Genomic DNA, 25139 nt, shown 5'->3' on the forward strand with positions numbered 1-25139 from the left:
TCTGAATTTGCAATGGCTGCTGCATTCAATCTCTCATTAACTGTTCTGTTTTTTTTTTGTTTTTTTTTTCTCAAGCAATTATACCACGCCCAGCTCAGCTTTCGGTAAGTCCTGCTGCTGGAGTAACAATGCCACATAAGATGTGTCTGCAGCAGCTCTGCTGAATGCATACAGCGTAAATAACTAATGTTATTGTACATGTTACTTACAGTCATTACACGCGTGCTCCGTTCAGATGTTTAATAGTTGTGTTTTATACGACATATTGATTGTAAATCTACATGAGCTTTCAAAAGTCTTTTGACTGAGACTGATCAATATCCACTCTGAGTAGAAATTTTAAATTCATCAAGCTTCCTTATATAGTATTGATTTTGTGCAGCGGCTGCCCTGAAAAGAATCGGATTACTTTCCCCCCATCAGTCAGAGCAAACAGAAGATGTGCAGTCAAGTCGCTCTGCAGTGCTTTAGCACTTTCACTTTTTCCTTTGTGTTTCATGAATGAGCTATGAACGTCAGCGATAAGCACATAGAGAAAGGTGATATATAATTTGTTAGTATGTGTCTTGTTTCCTGTGATTTTTCATCTTTCAATCATCTTCTACCACCCTTTAAAATAACTGTCTCTTCCATATGTTTGTCACACTGTTCTCTAAGCAATATCCACTGCAATTATTTCAGTAATAACAGTAGGTAGGCAAGTGTGAAGTGTTTTATGTATTTTTTATTGGCAGTGCTGCGATACTCCCCACAGGCCAGACCCCAGGTTCAGATGCAGCGTAATGTATGCAGCCCTACTCCAGGAGAGCTGCGGCGTACAGTAATTTCTGAGCCCCCCTGCCGCCGGGCACTGTTGTGGTTTGAGAGTATTGCAGCGCAGAAGGGATGGGGAAAGTGTGGAGCTGGTCCTGAATAGTAATAGCTTCACGCACACCTCTCACACAGTGCTGCAGTTTAGACACAGCAGCGTGAGCGTCAGAGGTTAGCGTCCTCGGCCAGCAGGCAGGAGGTGAAGTGGGACCACAGTGACATCTAGTGGCCCCGCGGTGTCCCTGTGAGGCGCCCCCATGGGTTGTGCTCATCTGGTTGTGTTTTGAATGTTTTCATCATTCCAGATTTAGAGACAATGATGTTTTCCGGTCAAGAGAGCAGCGTTCTTCTTATGCGGAGCACAATGTCATTACGACCCCATGTTTAACCGTCTGACTTCACTCGTCTCCATCCAATCTCGGAGTTTGGTCTGCACCGAAATGCAGATGCAGACGTTATTTAATTTGTCAAGAGAAATCGAAGGCGTAATGCAATCAGGAGGCCAACTGGCACTGAGCACCGAGCAGTCTGGAGAGAAATGTGGGTAAAGCTGATGTGGTACGAGCTGGCCTTGACAGACAAAAGCGAAAGAGGGAGGGAGAGAGAGGGAGGGAGAGGCTACAGAGCTACAGAGGCATGTGTGGGAAGGCGGACGGTGAATGTGGGTGGTTCAGTCTGACTCTAAACATAAGAGCTGAGTGCTTTAAAGACCTTGGACACCGAGGGTCATCACAAGCCAAGGTTCTGACGGCTGTTACATGAAAGCTGCAGGCACATGTTTATGGAGTGAAAGAGCAAACACTACATTGAAAGCTTTCTAATCAGTGTTTTTAAAATATAACCTAATACACACACAAAAAAACAATAAAGGGAAAAGGCCATTTCATTAAATATAATCAGTTTCACGTAGCTCACAGGCGTTTAGTACCGACCGAACCCTGCACACAGCACTCCATGATGGCACTTTTAACAGACAGTGGAGTCATTAAAGACAGTCCTTACCCATCTTATTTACTGCTAATTCCCCAGTTGTTTACCTCATTCTCCTGCCGTCCTCTGATAAGGGAGGGTTCACGGAGCTCCTCTGCATCTGTCTAGTGTGCAGGTTGGGCTGCTGCGTTTGAAGTGCCTGTATCTGCGCTCTGCAGCTGGAGTAGACTGTGTCCGGCGGATTTAGAGCTATTCTCATATTCCCACCTCAGCTAAATGTGTAACCTCACACTCGCCTCTGAATGCAGATTTTCTGCTGCTGCTGTTCCTTCACAATGAAGCTGTTCCTGTAGCAGTGTCAGCCATTGTCTAGCTTGTCTTGTATCAGCTCAGCTCTGGCTAATGGCCTATCGTCAGTTCGTCTATAGGCCGTTGTCCATCACGAAACCTTTCTGAAAAGGCTGGCATACTCATTAAAGATCAGAGCACAGTTCTGCACGCATGCACACACACGCGCGCACACACAAATAAAAGGGTTGAGGGGTTAACGTCTCTATTCTGTGTCCTTATCTGATTTTAGAAATGTAAAAGATGCACCCAGAGCACATAATATCTTGTAAACCCCCCATGCCTTTGCTCGCCTTGCTCAATAAGAAGCTAATGTAGGTCTTTAACCCTCTGATGGACCTCTAGCTAATGGCATTATTTCCTCTGCGCGTGATAAATTGTCTTATCCGGGGTTGCACAGAAGCTGTGGCTCATGAATGCATACCAAACAGCACTTTAGACATCTTCCGCCTCGACAGTAATGTAAACACTGGGGTGGGAAGAATTTATGGTCATCACTCGGGTCCACTGACCACTTCTTCTAACGGCGGTTGTTTTACAGACTCAGGTCACTAGCTTTCAGACGCAGGGCGTTCTCATGATATTTATTTCCTCTCACGGCTGGAAGTCGGTTTGTTTTCCGACTTCTGTAATCATATCAAATATCTGTGTGACCCCCTGATTTCAGGAAGTTGTGTGTGTGTGTGTGTGTGTGTGTGTGTGTGTGAGGGTGTTGATGTCCTTGCATCACTTACCATCTGATATCAATTCAGTAGTGACATTCCTGCCAAAATGTGAATGATGCATTAGCAAACGAACACGGCCTTCTGCTCTCTCAATCTCCATGCCCTTTTCACCGCCTCAGACGGGACGTGGCATGCTTTTAATTCTAAACTGAATTCATTTGAATTAGTTTGTTTACGGGAAATGACCCTACTTTCCAACCTCCTGTCCTCTTTTACACGGAACCAATTTTTAAAAACCCTCTATAAAGTTTGTTGTTAAAGTTTCATGCAAATCCTCCTCCCTGTCACTCTTAGACAGGTCCTTTTGGGCTTGAGCAGCGTTAACGTTTTGATGTTTCTGTGAACTACAGAAAAGCAAGCAGGCTTCTGTAAATGTCAGCCGCTGTGTTAGTCATTAAGCGTCGGTTGTATAGCATTTTGGAAAGGTCACGTCGAGCCAGAGGGGTAAAAGCAGTCACTGATACCGGCTGAGGCTGACGGCTGAGGGCAAGCCTTCAGGGCTGGTTTAGATTATTTGCTTCTCCCCAGAGCCTCAGTCATACTTCGCATGTTTGGTGAGGATCAAGAAATTTGGCAGAAAAGTGCAAAATTTGTAAACAGTAAACATTAGAAATTCACTGATGTCAAACTGGAATAAATTCAAACAACTGTGTTGGATTGTTGGTCGGCTTACTCGCCTCACGTAAAACATGTAATTATCTTCAGTTCTTCTTCGGTGGTATAATAAAAACAAAGTGTATTTAGTTCTGTGCTTAAGTGTATTTAAATTAGTAATTTAATTAGAAATTCTGTTTTACTGTACTTTAATCTTGTACTTCGCAGACATGCACTTAATTGCCAGTCCAATAGGTACCCTTGTGAAAACAAATGCTTTTGTTAAATAACCGTCCTGCACTTAATGTTAGCTTCATGAAAGTTATGGTATTCAGCATTCAAATAACTAAACACTCAGTGCGTTTACATGCAGAGCTTAATTGAGCTATGTTCAAAATTCGACTTTCTCACTATAGTCCTTGTCCCAGTTTACATGCAGTGCAAGAAATTCGAATGTTCTCCTCTTCCACACTAGGTGGCGATACGTGTCTTTTCAGCGGGTTAATACCACGTTAATACGACCCGATTTCCGGCTGGTCTATCGCGTGATATAAGAAACTAGAGTCGTTCATGCGGCAGGCCGGAATTTCAAACAACAACCAGACGGATAATAGTACATTTTTAATCTTGTACATAACGCACGCGCTACTTCTGGTGCAGGTAAGATCCGCGCTATCCCTCAGACGGCTCCGTTTCTCTTCTTCTTCTGCGATCGGCTTTCTCGGACGTTTTTGTTCCGGGGTCCCACGCCAGCGCAGCGGTCGTGGAGCATGCGCACACGCATTATCCGATTGAAAACTCCGATTCAATCGCATTATCTGGGTGTCTCAATCGGATAACGAGAACTCCGATTTTAATCAGAGTAACGTGTTTACATGCACTTAAGTTCTCCTGTTATAGTCCGATTAAGGCAATAATTCGTTTTTTTTCACGTGCATGTAAACTCACTGACTGATTCAATTGTGTTTTCATTCTGGGGGCTGTCGTTTGCTACTGCACTGTGTTGTACTCGCACATGTTTCTATTATGTTGATTACAGTTGAATTTCCATTATAGCAGTCATGAGGCTAAGATTTAGTGCAGGATATTTGAATGCTTTCACTTGTGTGCCTAATGTTTTGACAGTTGATTGTAAATTACATTCTGCGTTGCCTCTGGTGAACTTGCCCTGTGTCAAACAATAACACTTACTGTTGCTATCAGCAATTCAATAAATTCATCATGTGTGGTCTGGAGGTCATTTTCCAACTTTTTGTTTTACAATGCCAGTTTTGTTTGGACGAACTCATCGGCCATGCTGCTAACGGTGCTGCAGGGTCAACCCTGGATTTATCCGAGTGCCCTGTTTGTTTATGGAGCGCTGCGGTTTCACGGCACCATAACAGTAATTGACGGATGTTGATTTACAGATAATCCTTGGCTCTCCTCTGACTGTGGCCCCCACGGGGGGAGTGGCGTTGGCTGTCAGCGCCACACGTCCTTGAGTCAAAGCTGCACCGTGTCCTTGACACACACACCTCTCCTTATCCATCCCTCTTCTCACTCTCTCCACACTGCCATATTAACCTTTATACCCCCATAATGGCTCCCTCCTTGCAAGATGGGATGTTATTCTGCTGACAGGGCACGGATACGATTACATACGGGGCAAAATGTAATTTTCTCCAGGGAGTCCTGTAATTAAATTTTTTTGGGGGGGCCACAAGATGCATTTTAGTCACAACTGCCTGAACCAGCAACAAACTGAAATTCAATGCTACCTAATATAGTTTTACTGTGTTGTACTCATAGAGGCAAATCAATTAGTTCAATTTGACTAATTGAAAATGTGAGTTTTAGGGTTTCTGTCATGTATGAACACACACAGGTAAATTTGTTGCATTTTTATCTTAGCAATAATCTCTTGTAACCTTGAATTCCTCATTTTCCTCCACTGGGTGTGTGGATAGCAAGGATGTAATTAAGCTGTAGCTCCATGTGTGCCCGATATAAAAAAAAAAAAAGAACAACAAAATATTCAGTATTATGTCCCTGTTCTCTTGACTGCAGCATTAAAAAGAGAAGCAGCCCAAACTGATGCCCGAAGAGCCAGCCATGTAGACCAACAGGTCCTCTCTTCTTATCTCTCTCTCTCTCTTTCTGCTTCAATTGAATTTCGTTCTCCAACATCCTCCCTTCTACCTCTGTGTCCATTAGCACACTACAAGTTTTTCCGCTCGGCTTGTCGCGTGAAGGTGGTGGCACGGGGAGCTCCGGGAGGACGGCGGCTTTACGGGAAGGAAGGACGAGGAAGGTGGTGAGATCAGATATGTGTGAAGAAGAGGTAAAAATAGTAAAGTTCTGGGTCAATGGAGGGATTGACAGGAAAAAGAAATAAAAGATGGTGGACGGGAAAGGTGGAATGTGCGCGGGGAGGGAGGCAGAGAAAGCTCCTGGGAGCTGCCTTGCTCTGGCAGGCTAATTGAAGCTCTGTGTGGCAGCAGACGCGGAGCTGTCACTCCAATGAAGAGCACATTTGCTACATTTTGCAGGAGGTGTGCTGAATTCTGATGATGTTACGGGAAGCCCAGCTACCGCAGGCCGACACTTGGTCACAGAGAACCCCCCCACACCCCTCCCTCCCAGCTCTCCACAGATCATATGTAACACGGTCAGAGGCATTCTGAACACGAGCAGAGACTGCAAAGCACAACATGTGAATAGGATTTTATATATTTGTCAAGCGGTCTCGTACATGGTAATGTGATATTAGACCCAGCAGGTTGTGTTTTCACTTGTACAGGCTTTCCCTTGTTGGATTAAAGGAGATTATGTCTTCTAGCAGAGCACATAGCTGCAAGCGCCCGGTGAATTATTTATCGTGAATTAAAGCAATCATTCAGGCAAATATTTATCTAAAAACTCAACAGAGTAGATTTTTTACACAGTTGGCTGCCACAGAGATATTCATGCACATGGTTATTAGTTTTACATGACGTTCCGTTTTTTATTTGTAGAGGGTCAATGTCAATCTAAACTGAATCCAGCCTGAAACCCCCTCCCAAGAACTGAGGCAAACGTGGCAAGAAAAAAACCTGTCTTAACGGAAACAAATGGCTCATATGGGGGGACCAAATAAAGAGAAGAGAAGCAAGACGCCACATATGTCAGACTAAAGCATGCATGTAGCATCTAATCATTGGCAGGAAGAAGAGTAGATGATGTAGCTGATGCATCTTATGTGACAGGCTGATGATGAATAAAAAAAGAATGGACAGAGTTGGCATTCAAAATAGTAATTTCGGAAATGATTAACAGGGGAACAGAGGGCAAGTCTAAACTGGAAAGCAAAAAGTCAGCGGTACAGGATACAGGTTTAAGAAATCCACTTTTCATGTTTCCAACAGGGCCTTCATATATACACAGTACAAAACAGTACAAAGTGTGTGTGACTTTTCAAGTACAGCTATTCCTAATTTTTCCACTGTTTCAGTGACAGTGGTCGACATTTTAAGGTCTTATTTTTCTTAAGAAGTAATGTACTTGTGTTTATTTGCACTAAAAACCACTGGAAAAAGCTGGAGTTTATAGTTTATTTATATATTAATGTGTTTTTATGTTACTGGTCCGGCCTGCTTGAGATCAATCTGGCCCCTTGTATGTGGCCCCTGAATTAAATTAGGTTGGAGTGTATGTGGACAACTCCAGGCCCCCAGTCTCTATTGTTTAGTCCAAATCAGATTGTGTCGTCAGTGACTGTCGATCACAGCCTCACCGTTAATGAGCTGCCCTCGCAGGAGAGTTATTGACCCACTTCTATTGATGGTTTCACTTACATTTGCATATATCTGTCTATATCATTATTCATCTAATTAAACCTGACTTATAACACATTTCATGCACAATAGAAACCGGAAAGAAGCACATACACAAGGTATATAAAATCTAAAGGTGTTTTAATTGTTTTACCATCTTCTTGCTGAAATGAAATGTTCAATGCAGTACAATCAGTAATTTGACATTGGACTCAATACAGTGAGTGTAACTAGAAAGAAAGAGATGATCCGAGGGAGCCACAGGTGCTGCACAGCATGTAAGTCTGAAATCGTTAGCAAGTCCCCATCTATGTGCTCATCCAGACTGGGACAGAATTCATCTGGGGGCTGGTATTTAGGCAGGAAGCAGGGGGCAAAAACCTCCCTTTGATTTCATTGATTGTTACACAGCAGTCCTTGGCATAAATAGAAGGTTTTTTAATGTCATGCTGATGTTATTCTACAAAGGAGCAGAGGTTTCCAAAAAAGGTGAAAGTAAATAAAAATGTGATTCAGTCACAGACATTGTAACAAAAAGTCAAGTACTTTCCAGAAAATGTATTTTCCCCTCATCAGAGTCAAAAACTTCCATAAATGGTTTCCCTGTTGGTGGCTCATTATTGCAACAGAGACCTTTTCCTGCCAAGGAATTTTCTGTTGAACTAACATCAAACTCATTTCTGGACACAGAACTTGAGTCGGGTGTTTATCTGAGGACAGCACACACACAACCGGTACAGTACAGTTTCATAATAATGTTATTGTACTGGAGTTGCTGCTGATACAGCACTGCGTAAGCTTTCCTGTTGTGCATGGCAAACACTGGGTTTCCTTTTTTTCCACCTGTAGCTATAATAACACAAACTTCAGTTTTGTTTTGGAGAGAGAAACTTAGTCACAAGCTTTGTTAATTCTTGGAGCTTTTAAACGGGTTGTTGTTTTTGTGATGTTTTCATTTCTGGGTATTAAATATTATATGTATGTTTTTAATCTCATAAAAAGAGGTATGAGTAAAATGCTGGTACAACTATTACTATAATAATCATAAATTCTTCTCTTACACATTGTGTAAGTACAAAATCGCACTTAAAGTAAATGAAAAACATATAAGCAGACTGCATGACGCTGTTTAACTCTGAAACATGATATTCCAGCCTTTTGTACATGACAGGAATCAGTTGCTAAGGCTTGTGTTGTGGTTACAGGTTGACTGAAGTCAGAGCTCCAGCTTTCACACCCGCCATCAGTGATTCTTCTTTTTTCTTTTTTTTTTTCTCACGGATGAAGGCTTCAAAAAAGACAAAATCACCCAGGAACCCTGCAGCTGTAAAGGTAGGCGCTGACACTGTGGAGGTATGTGTACTGGAGGGCAAGGCTGTAGGATGGTAATAGGTAATGACTCTATTTCATGTCATTTCTCTGAATATGTGCTGCCTGGCAACCATAATCACTGCGAGTGTACATTGTGTATATGCAACGCTCACACTTGAAGGACTTTAGGGCTATCGACTAAGAGCTCTCTTGTTACAGAGTGGGTTGTGTATGAACAGTGATATAACAGCATTTATATTCAAGAGATGAAGAAGTAGATCAGGCCCTGCTCACACAACACAGTCAGTGAGTGCTGAGAGGTCATAACTGCAGTGTATTTGGATAAAAGCTTCAGGTTTATGTAGAAAACACAACTGGTTGGTTTAATGTTGCCATTACTGAAGTCATCTATTCTCCCTACAGGGTTGTTGGGAACTGCTTAGCATTTTGCTTTATTTATTTATTTTTTTAACACTTTTTTCTTGTCATCTGGAGTAGGACAGACCCCACTGCTGCCTTGTAATAACAGACTTAAGCAAAAGGAACCAATACAGCCAACAACAAAAAAATACTTCAATACTTTTACAGAAAAAAATGTTATGCAAAGCAAAAGTATTCTTTTTGTCACTGTGACTTTCTCATAGTGTTAGCAGTATGTTAGTGCTGTAACCCTAACCCCTCAGCAGATAAATCTGGGGATGAGCTGAGTAATGGGAAAATGTTCTGACCTTCCTCTAACCTTTGATTTTCACATTTGATGTATTTAAAGACAAAAAACAGCTGTTATCAACTCCCAGATGTCAGTAATGTGACCACACACTGTAAGGGGTCAAGAGACATTTCTGCTGTTCTCAGGCTGAGAGTCGGCACACATAGTCTGTGAAAAATCGTAATGTTAGTTTTAGCTTAAACCAAAACTAAACTGAAATGTTATGGAGTGGATACTACACCTAAAATGGAAATGCTCAAGTAAAAGTATCTCAGAATTGTACTTAAGTACACTACTTGAGTATACATTATTACACAGGATAAGATGTTACAATCCCTTGTGCCAACGTCCGAGTCCAACTGAAAAACTGACCAGCGGGCTAGCAGTCAGCCAACAGCTAGCAACCAACGAGAACACACTAGCTAACTAGCCTAGCCAACAGCAGTAGGCAGTATGCGGCACATTATTGGCTAAATAGTACGGTTTCCTTTTCTTAATAAAGTCCCAAATTGTTGAAGGGAACTGTACTTACAGTATGTAGAAGGTCTAGTTAGACCATCTTTAGAGCAAACTGTTCAAAAACTCAAATAAGATAAATCCATTTATTTTTATTACCGCTCTGCAAGAGCATGTAAATATATAATCTTTGTAATTCCTGTACGGACTTTATTCACTTTATTCGTACATCCTCCATGCACAGTTTGCATAGTTTGTTTTTGTACGTACTTAAAATATGCTTTGTATTGTTCTATTTTTTTTTCTTTTTTACTTAAAAGTGTCTTGTACTTGCACATCGTGCTGCTCGCTTGTGCCTTAAATTTCCTCCCAGATATAAATGAAGTTTTCTGAATCTGAATCTGAAAATCCCAACTACTTGAAATCAAGATAACACAGTCATGTTTTACAGCTGATCGTCGATGTCTTCTATTCAAAATCATGTTTATTGGTCATTTTCATTAAGTTATCTTAAGGGAATCAGTTGCCTGTTTCTTTACTAGTAAAACAAGTGTAAAGCCAGTATTGTTTTGTTTGATGCTGCAACAGATTTTGTCCGTGAAACACAATTTGTGATCTCTACAGCCTCAGAAGGATGCCCACAGTCTCCCGTCCCATGATGCCCTGGCACAGATCCTACCAGATTACCGGCCGCTCATCAACAGAGGGAAGACTGAGCTTCAGAGCACAGCTCAGCAGGAACAGGAGACACCAGCTGAGAGGACAGAAGCTACACAGAGCAACATAAACCACACATTTCAAGTACATCACCCACACAAGCGGTACGGTGCACAACAACACATCAGATTTCAGACATCATGATTCTCGTGACAATAAGTGAATAAAATTTACTAACACAGGAACACACGTAACACAGGAAATCGTCTCCGCTGTCCATTCTTTCAGACCGCCTCTGTACGACTTTGAGGATGATCCCCACATGGCAAAGATCAACGACCTCCAGACTAAGGTGAACGGACGCGATCAGTTCCTTAGCTGTTCAGTCGATCAGTGAGGCAATCCTCTGTGCCATGTTTAGTTAGAGAACAGTGACGAGGGGAAATGGGACGCCATACTGAAGCAGACACACAGAGTTTGAAGCCAAAATGGCGGCTAGCAGAATAGATTAACATTTCTCAGCGTGATTGCACTCGAGGAGTATCGAGTTGATGAGCCTGAGACTTGGTGTGAGGGTGGCATTTATGCACGTCTTGACATTTTCTCCTGTTCTTTAATTTCATTTATATTCAGATTGTTATAAGAGTGGATTGAGTTTGTGCAAGTATGTCAAGTAATGTAGATTTTGATCAATTATTTGGTAGAATGGATGAGAAATCAGTATGAAGCGGATGATTTCATAGTGGCAGTGGATGCATTACCGCTTAACAATACTGCACGCGCATAAGAAATATCGGAAGGGCTTGGAAAAACGTTAATTAAATGTCCTCTTCAGTCCAGGTGTCTTGTGTCTGCCACACAGTTGTTCGGGAGGGACTCTCTGTGTGACAGCGAGGACACGTTAATGTCTTCAAATCACACAGATGGGATGGATCCACTAGTACTCCCAGTCAGAGAGAGACGGAGACTCCTCTTTCATTTTTGACACATAAAAGGACTTTCCAGACTCATCTCACAAGGAGCCGTCCGTCCCATCACGCCTGTGGGGCCCCCCAGCAGAGACACCATCTCATCTACAGTCATGATTGTCACCTCGTCCCTGCCCTTTCAATTAGATGCTCAATTTCACCCCCGTGTCCCACGGGAGTCACAACAACACCATCTGAGATTGGAATCCCCTAATCGCCACCCCCCTCGTACATGCAGCTGGACCCAGCTCCTAGTCTCCATTCAGTTCTGTGTATTCAACCCGATAGTGGTGCGTGTGACATGAGCGGAGAACAATGAGCGAGGACATGCTGCGAGACAACACGCACATGCCTGACAGAGAGAAATGCCTTGAGAGCAGATCTCAGCAACAGCAAAGCTCCTGGAAACAGCTCCGACTAGACACTAAAGTATTATGTTGGGTTTTAATGAGGGAAAGTTAGAATGGGAAAAGCAATGATAAAGTCCACCATCTGATATATGATATATATATGATTTGCAATTATTTTTCCTCTACAGTTCAGCAGATGAGGATTTACAGTAAACATTCTGGATATATGTTTAAATACGTGGCTAAAGCTTCTAAAACAATAGATTATTCCAGAATGTGGTGGTTTGTCCCTTTGCATTTGAGGTGCTAAAATCGTGAATACATCATATTCAAACCTTTAACAACCAGTTATGGGAATACAGCACTTTATGAACATACTCTGACATGTCTTGGCTTCCGGATATGTCCTCATGTCTCTTGCTAGAGGCTCATCTGAAACCAGCAGAATTCCAGTAATTGAATGCCGCAGAGACTTGAGAAAAGGTGTTCATGCAATATGTATTTGTGAGTGTTTTTAAATTATTTTTGTGTAGAGCGATGTCCTGCTAGCTGAAGCCTGAAGGGCTCTATTAAAAGATGGGGCTGAGGAGACATCTAGTGGTGGGGAGCATCTAAGACCACTTCGTGTCATCACCCCACCAGGCTGCTGGGTGTTTTGAGATGTTGACAGCTGCGTGACAGTTGTACAAATGAACTCACTAGCAGATATAATACACTGAGTCATTGTTTGTGTCTATTTCATTACAAGTTAAAAAAAAAAAAAAAGAGTCATCTTTTCACTTCAAACCAACCTCGATTGTAATAATTCCACAGTGCAAGGGTCAGACCAAGGGTCAGACCATACTGTGCATACACTGATTTGGCAGACGCTTTTGTCCAGGCCATATCCAGAAAAGGTCTAGAGAATAATTTAACACATGTAGCATCTCTCCATCAGGAGGTGGACAACTATCGTTCAGCCATGAGCAGGATGGCAGAAGACATCATAACACTGAGGACCCAGGTGGTGACGCTGGAAACAGAAAACAGCCAGCTCCGCAGTGACCTGTCTCTGCACCAGGACCTGGGCCGAGACCTGCTGAAGGACACGGACATCGACGTCATGACCAAGGCTGAGATTGCCGACCGGATAGGTAGACCACAGCAGTGCACTTCCTCTCTTAATAAACGATTACTGCACATTATACACTCTCTTAACCTTGAGACCAAAGTCATGCAAACACAACATGTAAAAAGCTAAGACCAGCCAGCTCCCTCCGTGTTGTCATGGACTGACAGTCAAGTTGTTTCATTGGCAGAGGTAGTCATGACGTAGATGGTTGCTCACTCTGTGTTTCTTAATCCTTGTGAGTGTCTATTCCCAGGCAGACTGCGCCAGTTTGTGATAAGGCGGCTCATTTAGGCCATGGACCCTGATAAGCTCTGTGGGCAGTACAGCCCTTATCTTCTGAAGGACAGTTTGTGGCCATCAGTAAAAGGATGCTCCAGAAGGTCTCTCTGTTAGCATTAAAGCAAAGGGACTAGATCTGAGTCCCACCCGACAGACAGTCTGCTCAAAAGCTCTGTCCAGGGATCTTTTCATCATTTAGTGCCCAAATTGGATATGTTAATCAGAATTTCTACTGAATCTATAGTGAAACTTTCTGGAACAAAATATAATTTAGTTAACTTTCCAACATCAACAGATTACAATGTGTATAAAAACAATGACCTGACCACTGCTGTTGTTCTTTTGAAGCCACTCTGAAATTCAAGCTGGCCAGCGAGACCAGTAAGACCGTCTCGCAAAGAGACAGGATCCAGCAGCTGCAGAATGAGCTGATCAAGGTTAGAAGTTTCACTATCATGCACATGAACCGCTAATAGTTCAGCACAGCGTTTGTGTGGTGTGTCAATACAGCGTCTTTCCTGTCATGCATACAGAAGAATGACAGTGAGAAGGAGCTACTAGAGCTTCGGAAGCTCCACCAGAAGCAACGTGAGGATCCGCACCATCACCAGAGCTGCTTGGCAAAGTTGGCAACTTTGGAAGACACAGTGAAACAGCAGGAAAAGGTGATTCCACAGCAGGGGGTCCTTCCTTCATTGAATGAAACCTCATAACGTTAGGATTTATAATTGTGCTGACTCATTTTTTTTAGGTTATTAGGAACATGGAGAAGGCACTGGATAGCAAACTCAGAGAGGGGAAAAAAGAAGGTGGTGAGAAAAAGTTGTTGACGAAAATGCAAAGAGGTTTGTACAGCAGTGATACACGTATATACACTGATCAGGCATAACATTATGACCACCTTCCGGATATTGTGTAGGCCTCCAAAACAGTTATGACTTCCCCTTCTGGGGGTGTCCTGTGGTGTCTGGTAATAGGATGTTATAAGCGGGGGCTTTTGGTTCCTGTGGGTTGAGGGGAGGGGGCTCCGTGGATCATCCCACAGATACTTGATCAGTTTGGGATCTAGTGAATTTGAAGGCCAGATCAAAACCTTGTTCATGGTTTTCTAGTTGTTGCTAAATCCTTTTTGTGTGTACCTGTGTCAGACTGCATCCTGCTGCCATCAAGGAGTGTCACTGCTATGAGTTGGGGGTGCCTGGTCTGGTCTAGGTGGGTGGTACATGTCTAAGTAACGTCCATATGAATGTCAGGCCCAGAGGTTTCGCAAAAGATTGTCACAAGATGGTCCTGTCAGTGGTTTTAATGTTATGGCTGATCAGTTTAAATCACCAAATGTTCACACCGACTGGAACATCAGACCTCTTTCAATGTTGGGCAGGTGGGACTGAGTGCAAAAAGGAAAAGATGGAGTCAGCGTTGTCAGCAGAGAACGTCCGTCTCAGAGAAGAGCTGGACAGGATTCGCCAGCAGCCGCTCGTTACACAGCAGCCAGCGCAGGTACTCCTTAAATGTTACACTGAGACATTCAGGACAGCTTTCAGAGACGGTTTGTGTGGTGGGAAAATAGTGTAAAGAGTCTTGATTCCATTTGTCTGAAGGCGTATGTCGCAAAATACCATCGAAATGATGTCTCAAACTAATCCTCATCCTGTCCCCTTCACACAAAACAGTCACTACCACTCAAGGACAAACTGAGTTTACTAAATAAACTGGAGAAGGCTGAGGCAAGAGTCCAAACCCTGGAAGCTCAGGTGAAATATCTAAATAACTAGAGAATCTTGCATTAGTTAATATTTAATTACTGACCAGTTTAGCATTTCTAATTAAGTGCATGCTTTTTTCTTTGCTTGCATTTATGTAGCTGGAGGAGAATGCAAAAGTCTGGGGGAGACAAAAACAAGAAATGTTGACCAAGCTGAGCGAGCACAGGCACGGCTTTGTCCGAACATCCACCACGATCCTTCATAACGTTCCTCTGGTCAGTTACCAGTAAGCACCGCATGAAGTTAGTTAGTGAAAGGATTTAAAAGTTTTCCTCCTTTACTTCTTCTAGAGGGACGTGTCAGATTCATTACATCGCCAAAGAAGAAAACAGAAACCAGTAAAGTGACGACTGAAGCGTTGACTCAAATCAGACCACACACACACACACTTTCTTCTTTTTTATGACTGTGTTATTTTAATATAAGAATATGGAATACAATGACATATTAAAACGTACACTTTGTGTTGGTTATATTGTTTATTAGTTTATACAGATGAGGACGTTTCAAAGCTACTATACAGGTACTACACAGCTCTTCAGTATATTGTACTCAACTACATTTCAAAATTAATCAAATGGCTCACTAAGCAACGTAAAACACACATACTTCCTGTGTTCACTCGTTATGAAATCACTAGGTAAGGTGAGGTAACAGTTTCATAAACATCTTTTTCTTTCCTCATTTTTTTTTCTTGCCTCCAAACTTGGAAGATTTTGTTTAGCATAAATATCGTGGTGCCCTTTTAAAATTAACTGAGATGAAGGGCTACAAAAAATGAGCTTCACTCACTACAGCTGTCTCTCCAACGTGACGTTATCGACTAGCTTGTAGAGGTTTCAGAGTCAGCATTATGGGCTTGTCTGGCAAGAGAATGAGCTCAAAGGTAGTTTGCACATCCACATGGCGCTGCTTCTCCACTCTGAAGTTCTCCAGCATCTGCAAAGGCCACGCAACCGGTTAATTTGATGCGCAAATGCCACAGATAATTTGGTCAAACTTCTTCTTTTGGTCTACACTTCTCACATGGATAAGGAAGATCTGCATCTCTGTCTCCGCTATCCGTCGTCCTAAACACTGACGGGGGCCGAAGCCGAAGCCCAGGCTTTTGAAGTACTGCGACTCCGTCCTCAGCCAGCGAGAGGGCTGGTACTGCTCCGGGCGAAAAAACACCTTGGGGTCCCTCCCCATTGCGTACAATCCCAACTGTACCAGAGTCTAAACAAAAAATATACAAAAGCACACACACACACACACAAAAGTGTATTACTGTCAAGTGCTCTTGCTCAGTTTCTATAAAAACATCAAAATATAATTACCACATTTAGTGCCTAACACTTACCCCGGCCGGGATGTGGTAGTTTTGAATAATTATATCTTCTGCTATGTACCTCTGCAAGCTCACAGCAACCGGATGTAACCTGAGGCATTAAAGGAAACATCAATGTTGTTAATGAACTGAGAGAATCAAAACGTATGTCATTTATGGGGGGAAAAAAAAGTTTGAAAAATGTGAAAAAAGTTTATGTCAGATTGGTTCTGGTGCATCTGTACAACAGAATTGACCAAACAGAAAGTGATGAATAATTCCTTCACCTCAGTGTTTCCTTCAGAGCCCCTTTAACCAAAGGTATCCGCTTCAGCATCTCCTGCATGTCCCCCTGGCTTTCTGCCCGAGCTGCAGCCACTTCCGCCCTCAGCTCCTCCTGGAGGTTGGGCTGTCTGGCTAACTCGTACAACGTCCACAGCAGCGTTATAGAAGTCTACAACACATTAAAAAAAAAAAAAAGAATAAAGCAACTGAAATAAGTCACAAAATCAGAAATATTATTTTGTTTTTCTCACTGTGTCTACTCCTCCAGCCATTAGCTCAGTGATGCTGGCCTTGATGTCTTCAATGGACAGCTTGTCCAACATGAGTAGGCTAGCCAGGACTCCTGGGTACTTCTTTGGATTGCTCGTCTCCTGGCGTAACTGTCTGTAGATGTTCTGGATGCAGCGGTCCGCTGACGGACCACAAGAATATAAAGATTTTCACTCTACAATATCAACACCGTACTTCAAATGTGAATCTCACACATCTTTACCCTGGTTGAATATCCCATCCCAAGCCTCCACGTGGTCCCGCCACACCTTCGCTCCAATCTGCCTCAACAGTTTGGGAGGTATGTACAGCATGGGTGAGGTAGTCCTGAACATGAGGGTGATGCAGTCAATGAAATGTTGAGCCTCGGGGTCGATGTAATCCAGCATCAAACCCAGACGCTCGCCGTACAGCACGGCGCCCACCGCTGTGTGTAAACATGAGACAGAGATAAGAAAAAATGAGTGCCACCTGCACAAATTAAGGTCTCTGAAACATAAATAAAGATACGTGACTGTCTTACATTCTAATGCGTATTTAAAGAGTTCTTGAGAGAGGTCAGTGGTCCATTTGTTCTGGCCACTTCGTGTTATTTTCTTGTGAACTCTGGCCACAAAATCCTGGCCCACCTCATCCAGCAGAGGCACAAAGTTTTCCAGCATTTTCAAGGAAATCACCTCCTTGTTGAGGATCACGCGGTTTGTCCTCCAGTCTTCTCCGTTCCTGTGGGCAGGTAAGTTATTCATCTGAAACCATGTAGGTGGACGCAAACATAACGGAATACACACAGCACCTACTTTAGTAAAACTCCATATTTGCGATTTCTGTAGTCTCTGTAAGATGTCCACGCTTCGACTTTCAGCCTTTTAGGATAATGGCCTTCAGCTTTGAACAGGATGGCTGCATCCTCAGGGTTGATGATATTCACACTTTCATAATGTCCTATCTTTTCCCTGACACGAGAAAGCACAAGCGTATGTAATATCAGCTGCATATTTTTAGAATATTTGACCTTGTGGAGCCACAAATGTTTTTCATCAACAAAATAACTTCATACCAATGACATCAAGGTCTTATGTTATGTTTAATAATTTTCCTCACAGAACTTTGTTCTCTTTTAGATATCGCCTCTTCTCTTGTACCTGTAAATGGGTCCAAAAGTGTTGAAGTTCTGCGCCATGATGCGGTGAAGGTTTCTGAAACCATCCAGTTTCCAGAAATTGTACAAGTTGGCCACGCCATTCTTCCACAGTCCAGGAATCTCATCGAAAGGCCGGACTATGCTGCCACTTTCTGAGTACGCCTGTCTGATCATCGGCATGCTGCTGCTGCAACGCACACCGATGGGCGTCAGATCTTCTATCCAGGACAGGGGTAGTGTCGCTGGGCCGCGCCAAATACTCCACCGGGCCATCTCGATGATAAAAACTCTCAATCTGTAGCACTTTCTACAGCTGCTCTGACTCTCTCTCAGGGCCGTCTGGTGCAAAAGTAGGAGGCAGGAGGCTGGTCTACAGAGTCAGCCCCCCTTGTTTTTCTGATCAAGGTTCTCCAGTGGAATTTAACAGTTTAACGTTTGAGCTGCACTGTAGCTCAAACGTTAAACTGTAATAAATAAGTAATAAATGTTTGAATTCAAAGGAGCTCTGTGGAACTTCATTGTTTGTACATTGTCTTTAATTTATGAAAAATTACAAACACATAAAATGCAGTCAATTCAGTAATGCATACAATTAAAAGTGGAGATTACAGTTAAACGTGAAGATTTAATAAATACCAATAAAAATCTACTACGGAGGTGTTTCTTTAAGCAGCTTTATGAGTTCTTCCAGCTTCATGGCAGTCTTAACGTCTCCCTGGATTTTAAGTCTGCCACTGGCGTAAGCGGCAAATGGTCGTAGTCCACCCTGGAACATGGCCAGAAGGTCACAGTCACTCATGCTCAGAATCACATCTGGCTCTCGACACAATGGCCCTGCTCCAGCTGCACCACAGCCTACACAACACACGCACACAGGAGTGATGAGGAGGATTGAGTTTGATTTATGTAACTGTGTGTTTGTTTCTATTTGGCACAAATATTTAAGCAGACAGATTTAGCATAACTTGTATTGAATCTCGAAAGCTCTTATAACTGTGGCATCCAGTACCTTGGCTCAAATCCACATAGTAACTGTGCTGCTGTCCGTCTCCTGAGCTGATGTCGAACTGGAAACAGGCCCCAACCTGGTGGACCAAAGATTCAGACAGCAGCAGTTTGACCGCACTGAGCAGCTCTTCAACAGAACCTGGCGTGGTGACGGTGGTCTCGAGCCCACCGCTGAGCTCGTCTGTAAAGGTTACACGGTCCCCTGAAGAGAAAGATGCAGACATTACAGCATATTTTATTGTAACAAGCCTATTTCCTAAAAGACATTATGATTTGCACAGTAGATGAAACACGACTTGTTCTAGTTGACTATATAGCACATATGCAAGGTGTAATTTATTTGCATTCTTGTCCACTGTCATGCCTTTAACCACCTGTTAATGCACCTGTGCTTTTCTTACTGCAGCAAGTTGCCGGAAAATGGTTAATCGGTGTCTGATTCACAGCTGTGAGTGTTTGACCTCACCTTGGGGAGATTGCGAGATGCCACTGTGGTTCATAAAGTGCATGGCCAACTGTTGAATGGGGCCAGTGAGGCCTTCAAGTCCAGGTACAGAGGGAGGCATGATGAGGGGTCCAGAGGGGCCTTCCTCTGGGGCTTTCAGCAGAGAACCGAGAGTAAGTTCTACCCTATCCACTTCTAGCCCCCATGGATGAGTCATCTCATTTATGTCTATCTGTGGAGAGGAGAGAACCAATGTGAGCATGAAGTGATACAGTGAAAAGCCAGCAGAGAGTAGTGTTAATGTGGTCTCACCCCGAGATATTCCCCTAGCTTCATTGTCTCAGTTTGGATTTCCCTCACAGTCTTCTTCACCAGACTGTGGGTCAAAGCTTTGTGTGCCGTCATCCTGGTGGAGGCATTCAAATCCTGGACTGACACCACCGACATGACTGGGTTCCAGATCCTGAACTGGATGTCTGCTCCCACTAACAACAAGCCGCCATCCCGAGTGGTCACCTTTAGTAGAATTATATTAGCGGAATTTAGTTAAAGATTAAGAATACAGAAACATCTCTGAGCAGTCTGGATTTCGTAATGGAGTCAGGACTGAAAGGCTAAGCCATTCAGCCAGTATTCAGTTTCATGTATTTCATATGTGTTTCTTTTTTTCAAAAGGCTTATATAGACATGGCTGTGAGACTTTTCAGACTTCTCCAACGTCTGACTACTCCTTCCAGTTTCTTGCTGATCAACAAAATAAAACATACACAACTAATGGAAATTATATTACTTGGTAAGTTTATAAGACACTATGGATACAATGTACTGATTGCATATGTGATCATTCTAAACTATTTCAACACAATCAGAGACCAAGAGACATTATCAAACAGATCTAAAAAATAAACTACTGGAGAGTGTCACAGAATTTAAGGACTCCAGCATTTTGTTCATTCCAACAGTGTTAACCATGTGCAGCACCTGGGACTGGTCCTGCACATCAACTACATGGAGGTTTACCTGGCAAGGTGGGATGTTGAAAGCACGGGTGCGCAGGTCTACCTTCTGCCATTTATCGATGAGGGGCAGTACAAGGACAATACCAGGGCCCTTCGGAGGACAAACTCGACCCAGACGGAAGACAACGATCCTCTGGTAGTTTGGCACCGTCTGAGTATAAAATTTGTTGTTGGTTTTTATTTTCAGCAGGTGAGTTGTGATACTGTGGATGTAACTACTCAGATAATTTCATCTTACTTTCAGAACAAACCACCCTGTTATTGGAAAGGTTACGAAGGTGCAGATATAAACGAGGGAGATGACGATCAGGTTGCAAATCCAGGACAGCCATCCTTGGGAGGTGTCTTAAAGAAAAGAAACAGGAAGTGGGAAGTGTATTTTCTTCTTATGTAATTCAGAGAACACTATATTGAGTAGTATATATTATTATGGTATTTTAATACATTCTTTAGGTTCATTGTTATGTTTAAATCTGTGCAAATGTGTACAGAGTTGCTCTTTTGTGGGACATTTATCGTTTTATTGTATTTTGAGGATGATTTGTGTAAATTCAAAATTACTAATAATAATTTAATAAAAACATGACCAATTCGAAACACCCTATCTATAAAACGCGTGCTATACTTCATGTCAGCGTGTTACCTACCAGTGAAGTCGTTTTCAGAAACATTAGGGATGTAGTCAAAGGAAAGTCCTTTGTGGTAGCTGGTCCTAGTGAAGCTGTCAGAGTCCACAAACAAACCAGGAGTCCGGGAAGTAGCGGAGTCCCTCTGAGGAAGAGGCTGATACGACTTGCTAAACATTGTTGCGTAAAATAACTATTATTTGTTACTTAAAGCAACTCCATATTATTAATCTGTCTCAGTTGCAGTTGTTGTTAGGACCTTTTGAGGTAAATAAAGTCGTTTCAGCGCGTTATATTAGCCCATCGTACTATTTATAACGGTAGTAAAACACTTCCGTGTTTTGTCGCATCTCTTCTTCGTGGAGTTTTATCAGCTGATTCTCTTCCGTAAATGTGCTCACTGTCCCCACCACACGGTAGAGCAGCCAAACTGCAACTAAAGCTGCAGAGCAAAGTGGTGTCTGATCCACGAAGGGGCAGTGTCCCTCCACTTCACGTCAGTCATTGTCCCAGTCAACGTCTCAAATGCTTAAAGCATGTCCTCCTCTTCTCTGTCCTAAATATCATCATCATCATTATTTGAATATTTACAAAACTTGAACTGAGCCCTCGGTTTGATTTAATCCAGTGACCTGGTTGATAACATTCGTTTGCGAGCCAGATGACTTTGGTTAACAGGCTAATAGCGCCACCATCTGATCAGTTCTTGCTGTGATGGTCCTCCTTTATAATGTATAATTTTACATATAATCTAACTTTGGATTTGTGTCCTCAAGCAAGGCACACATCCTCCATTGGGATTCCCACTGAAAGTTGCAGATATTTGTGCTCGCAGTTATTTTTATAGTTCTATTTTGCTCAATTCTTCATCTGCTCTTCCTGTTGTCTCTTCTTAATCACACACACAATATGAAAAAAGTGACAACTATATGTTAATTATTTTATATTCAAGTAAGCTCTTAGAATATTATTCTATTGCTGTGGTACAAAAGTATACAATATATATACGGATACAGATTTTTTTTTTTTTTTGATATGATATGATATGATATGATATGAGTTATGATATGAATGATATGACTGACATACACAGCATCTAATACGTATCGGATTAAAGAAATTACTGGAAATGATTATTCTTGAAATAATTCAACACACACAAAGCTTCTGTATTTGTTTTTATTTTAAATCCACATATTTTTTTAGTTGTTATATGGTATAATAAAAAACAGAAACAATAGTTCCAGTGCAACTCAGGACCTTTACTACAGAATGATTATGTAAGTCTGGGGTTAACAGAACTGAAATATGTATAAAGTATATGCTTGATTTTAACTGAGGAAAAGAAGTATTTTGTCAGAATGCTCTATTTGTTTTTGACATTTTGACTTGTCACAGCAGGAAAGGAACAGGTTAACGCTAACGATGACCTCTCTGACCTCTTAAAGTGCCTCAATGAACGAGGTAGACACTGAATCGGCATGCACATTACCAGCGCCCTGAAACAGAAGCAGCAACATTCACCCAGTCATAACGATGGCCTTTATTTGTGTCTGTGGTTTAACCGCAGTGACATGTCAAAAAGTCTTCAGCGACTAAGACCCGCTAGGTTGAATGTGAAAGAAATCATCAGCAGAAAACGTGTTGCTTGCCAGCAGCTTCCCCTCGTGCTTGCTCAGTTTTTGAACATGTCGCACAGCAGCTTTTCCATGGGTGTGTTGCCAATGGTCTTGTGAAAGAACAGCTGCTCTATTTTCACAGAACTCACGAAGTGGAGGGACGGCAGAAGAAGTAACAGTCTCCCAAACCTTGTTGGAGAAGAATTAAAGAGAGTGATTTTTTAATTTTTTTTTCTGTTTTGTCATCCATGTGACCAACTTCACACCAAAGGAAGGCTTAGTATAATCACCTGGTGCTCTGGCTGGGGTATACTGAATGGATGTGCTGGCCCAACAGCACCTGGGACTGGTCCTGCAGATTCTCCACCTGCTCTGGGTCTTTGAGGCTGCGTGTCTCTGCACATGAGAGCAAAAAACATCAGACACCGGTTACATGATTAAGTCAACACACTGAAGATCACTGCTCAACGTATAATCGCTCACCTGGCTTGAACAATACAATGGCCTTCAGGCAAGCAAACTCAGTCGGGTCAACGGCCAGGGCCTTGAAGCGACTGAAGACCTCCTCCAGGATCTGCAGGTCAGCCGTGGGAGGACCGCTCTTGTTCTGCTCTTTGGGGGAAAGGTCTGGCAGCGACAGGAGAGGACAGCTCTTCATGGGCATGAACCACTGGATGGCGCACAGGAGGAACATCTCACTCCACGATTCCTCAAGAAGAATCACCTGATGATGATGCAGAATTACGTGTCAGTACTCTCACACGTGATTCGTGTAGGTGTAAACCGGTTCGGGAAGTAAAAAACCGAACCACATGTCAGTCAGCCTCACCTGGTCCCGAAACGGCAGGTGAGCAAAAACAGGCAGATTTTTGGCCCATTTGACTGACATGAAGAGGAGACGCGCCGACGTCTCGTATACACTCTCTGAGCAGCCGGAGGTGTAGGGTGACATCTGACAGTCAAAGGGAGTCTGATCCCTCTCTGAATCGTTTGTTGTCACGTCAATATTCTCCTCCACTGCCGAAGAAGAGATTCAGGCAACTGTTAAGACTGCTAGGACTCCAATCTTGTTCGATTTAAAGGCATTACAATCTAAAAAAAACACACACTCAATACCAACCCAACCAGTAAAATCTATTCGTCAAGACAGATGTGGATATCCACACCCATTTCACTTACCGTCCTCGGGCTCCAGCTTCGCGCACGTCTCTGCAGTCAGCAGGCTGACCATAAAGCGGTGGTTGGTGTTCGGGTTGCTGCAGGGTTGTATGGAGGTAGAGGTGGTGACAGATGAGGTGACCTGAGGTCTGCAAATGACTGACGCATAGTTGTCAGAGGATTTGAGTTCCTCTGTGGTGGCCAGGTGCTCCTTCTTAGTGTCCACGCTTAGGGAGTCTAGACTGACGTGTGCAGTGCTCCGAGGCTGACGCTCATTCTGCACAGCTGCCAAAAACACAGGGTATAAATAATATGTCATCCGAAAAACAGCAGCTTTAGATAATTTTTCCCCACCTTGTGCATTTTAATCTAAATGAACTGAAATCTAATCTCCTGTCAGAGCTGTCTCACCATCTTTGTTCATGCCAGCTTGGAGACACTTCTTTAATCGACAAGCTTGGCACTGGTTCCGATGAGCCTTGTCAACAGGACACCGCCCGGTTCCAGCCTGACACCTACGACGTTAACGGCAGAAACAATTTAGACTCATCAAGCATTCAAATCCGTACAGTGATTTCGATTCCACTCAGCCTCTTGCTCACCTGTAGATGAGTCGACGTCTCACACTTCTCTTGAAGAAGCCACTGCAGCCGTTGCAGGCGTATATGCCGTAGTGTTTGCCGCTACTCAAGTCAGAGCAGACTTTACAAAGCAGGCCTTGGCCAAGTGCTTTGCGTGGACCTCTTTCTGCAGAGACCAGATAACAGAAATTAATACTTGGGGCTATTGTAGATTATTTTAAGCTTGAGTCTACACTTAACTGTACAGATAAATGTTTCTTTAACTAATTTAATATGGATTTTTGCAACTTTTTCAAATAATGCAAATCATAAACCTGATACCGAAGGTTACTTTTATTTACTGCCAATACTGGCTTCATAACATATTTGTACAGCAATTAATGGCCCACCTGCTTGAGTTCCATCTGTGCTTGGATGAGTGAAGTCGCTGGAGTTGTCTGATGAAATCATTTTCATCTCATGGTCCTCCATTTTTAGCTCAGTCTCCGTAATTTTCGAATAATGCAATGAATAAATAAATCTAGATAAATTAAAGGATGACTCCCACAAGTGTTTCTTCTTGTATAATCAATGTTTCTTTGTTGTTATCGTCCTGCATCAACGCGTCAGCAAAAAACAATTCTACCAAAATCTTTTAAAAAATATGTCAAATTTGAAGTTCTCTCCACTGGCTGACTTAAAGATCCTTTACAGTTCACCTTCAGTGATCTGGATCCACTGCTGATAGTTGCCGCTGATGTAGCATGAGGTCAGTGGAGTTACAGCTCGTCTTCCTCTTTCTTTCTCGCCGCCAGAATGAGTGTGAGAGCTTGAGTCGTCTGGGGGCTTTCTGGAGGAAGACAAGGAGATTAGCACAGGGCGCTGTGTAAG

The 25139-nt window shown here is 42.8% G+C and overlaps 4 protein-coding genes across 7 annotated transcripts in view; 1 reads left to right on the top strand and 3 right to left on the bottom strand.

The window, feature by feature from the left end:
• The window catches only part of ccdc33 (coiled-coil domain containing 33), a 46045-nt gene extending 30773 nt beyond the window's left edge, over nucleotides 1–15272 (top strand). The window contains exons 2-14 of one of the 4 annotated variants that reach the window (XM_047596373.1): nucleotides 5457–5515; nucleotides 5604–5703; nucleotides 8489–8533; nucleotides 10302–10498; nucleotides 10623–10686; nucleotides 12590–12785; nucleotides 13391–13479; nucleotides 13576–13707; nucleotides 13794–13887; nucleotides 14424–14542; nucleotides 14716–14796; nucleotides 14907–15023; nucleotides 15099–15272. In XM_047596373.1, the coding sequence (XP_047452329.1) occupies nucleotides 10657–10686; nucleotides 12590–12785; nucleotides 13391–13479; nucleotides 13576–13707; nucleotides 13794–13887; nucleotides 14424–14542; nucleotides 14716–14796; nucleotides 14907–15023; nucleotides 15099–15155 (915 nt within the window). In that variant the 5' untranslated portion in view covers nucleotides 5457–5515; nucleotides 5604–5703; nucleotides 8489–8533; nucleotides 10302–10498; nucleotides 10623–10656 and the 3' untranslated portion in view covers nucleotides 15156–15272. Of the gene's footprint in view, nucleotides 1–5456; nucleotides 5516–5603; nucleotides 5704–7682; nucleotides 7936–8023; nucleotides 8534–10301; nucleotides 10499–10622; nucleotides 10687–12589; nucleotides 12786–13390; nucleotides 13480–13575; nucleotides 13708–13793; nucleotides 13888–14423; nucleotides 14543–14715; nucleotides 14797–14906; nucleotides 15024–15098 lie in introns of those variants that run through there. The other 3 variants (XM_047596374.1, XM_047596372.1, XM_047596371.1) reach the window with 3 other exon arrangements.
• Nucleotides 15273–15502: 230 nt separating this feature from the next.
• Nucleotides 15503–18220, bottom strand: LOC125014867 (cholesterol side-chain cleavage enzyme, mitochondrial). The gene is made up of 9 exons (XM_047596369.1): nucleotides 17815–18220; nucleotides 17470–17625; nucleotides 17196–17395; nucleotides 16896–17099; nucleotides 16654–16814; nucleotides 16405–16571; nucleotides 16151–16229; nucleotides 15835–16026; nucleotides 15503–15747 (listed from the first exon to the last, which is right to left on the bottom strand). The coding sequence occupies exons 1-9, from the start codon at nucleotides 18084–18086 to the stop codon at nucleotides 15625–15627; spliced, it is 1554 nt and encodes a 517-aa protein (XP_047452325.1). The 5' UTR covers nucleotides 18087–18220; the 3' UTR covers nucleotides 15503–15624.
• A 111-nt stretch (nucleotides 18221–18331) lies between these two features.
• On the bottom strand, nucleotides 18332–21263 carry stoml1 (stomatin (EPB72)-like 1). The gene is made up of 7 exons (XM_047596370.1): nucleotides 20933–21263; nucleotides 20524–20630; nucleotides 20287–20436; nucleotides 19579–19782; nucleotides 19288–19498; nucleotides 18823–19023; nucleotides 18332–18668 (listed from the first exon to the last, which is right to left on the bottom strand). The coding sequence occupies exons 1-7, from the start codon at nucleotides 21087–21089 to the stop codon at nucleotides 18463–18465; spliced, it is 1236 nt and encodes a 411-aa protein (XP_047452326.1). The 5' UTR covers nucleotides 21090–21263; the 3' UTR covers nucleotides 18332–18462.
• An 813-nt stretch (nucleotides 21264–22076) lies between these two features.
• On the bottom strand, nucleotides 22077–25054 carry nr2e3 (nuclear receptor subfamily 2, group E, member 3). The gene is made up of 8 exons (XM_047597258.1): nucleotides 24659–25054; nucleotides 24291–24435; nucleotides 24100–24203; nucleotides 23710–23973; nucleotides 23360–23547; nucleotides 23014–23254; nucleotides 22821–22926; nucleotides 22077–22719 (listed from the first exon to the last, which is right to left on the bottom strand). The coding sequence occupies exons 1-8, from the start codon at nucleotides 24738–24740 to the stop codon at nucleotides 22587–22589; spliced, it is 1263 nt and encodes a 420-aa protein (XP_047453214.1). The 5' UTR covers nucleotides 24741–25054; the 3' UTR covers nucleotides 22077–22586.
• Between the last annotated feature and the right edge of the window lie 85 nt (nucleotides 25055–25139).

Source organism: Mugil cephalus, chromosome 10 (genome assembly GCF_022458985.1).
Source record: "Mugil cephalus isolate CIBA_MC_2020 chromosome 10, CIBA_Mcephalus_1.1, whole genome shotgun sequence".
Taxonomy (NCBI): Eukaryota; Metazoa; Chordata; class Actinopteri; order Mugiliformes; family Mugilidae; genus Mugil; species Mugil cephalus.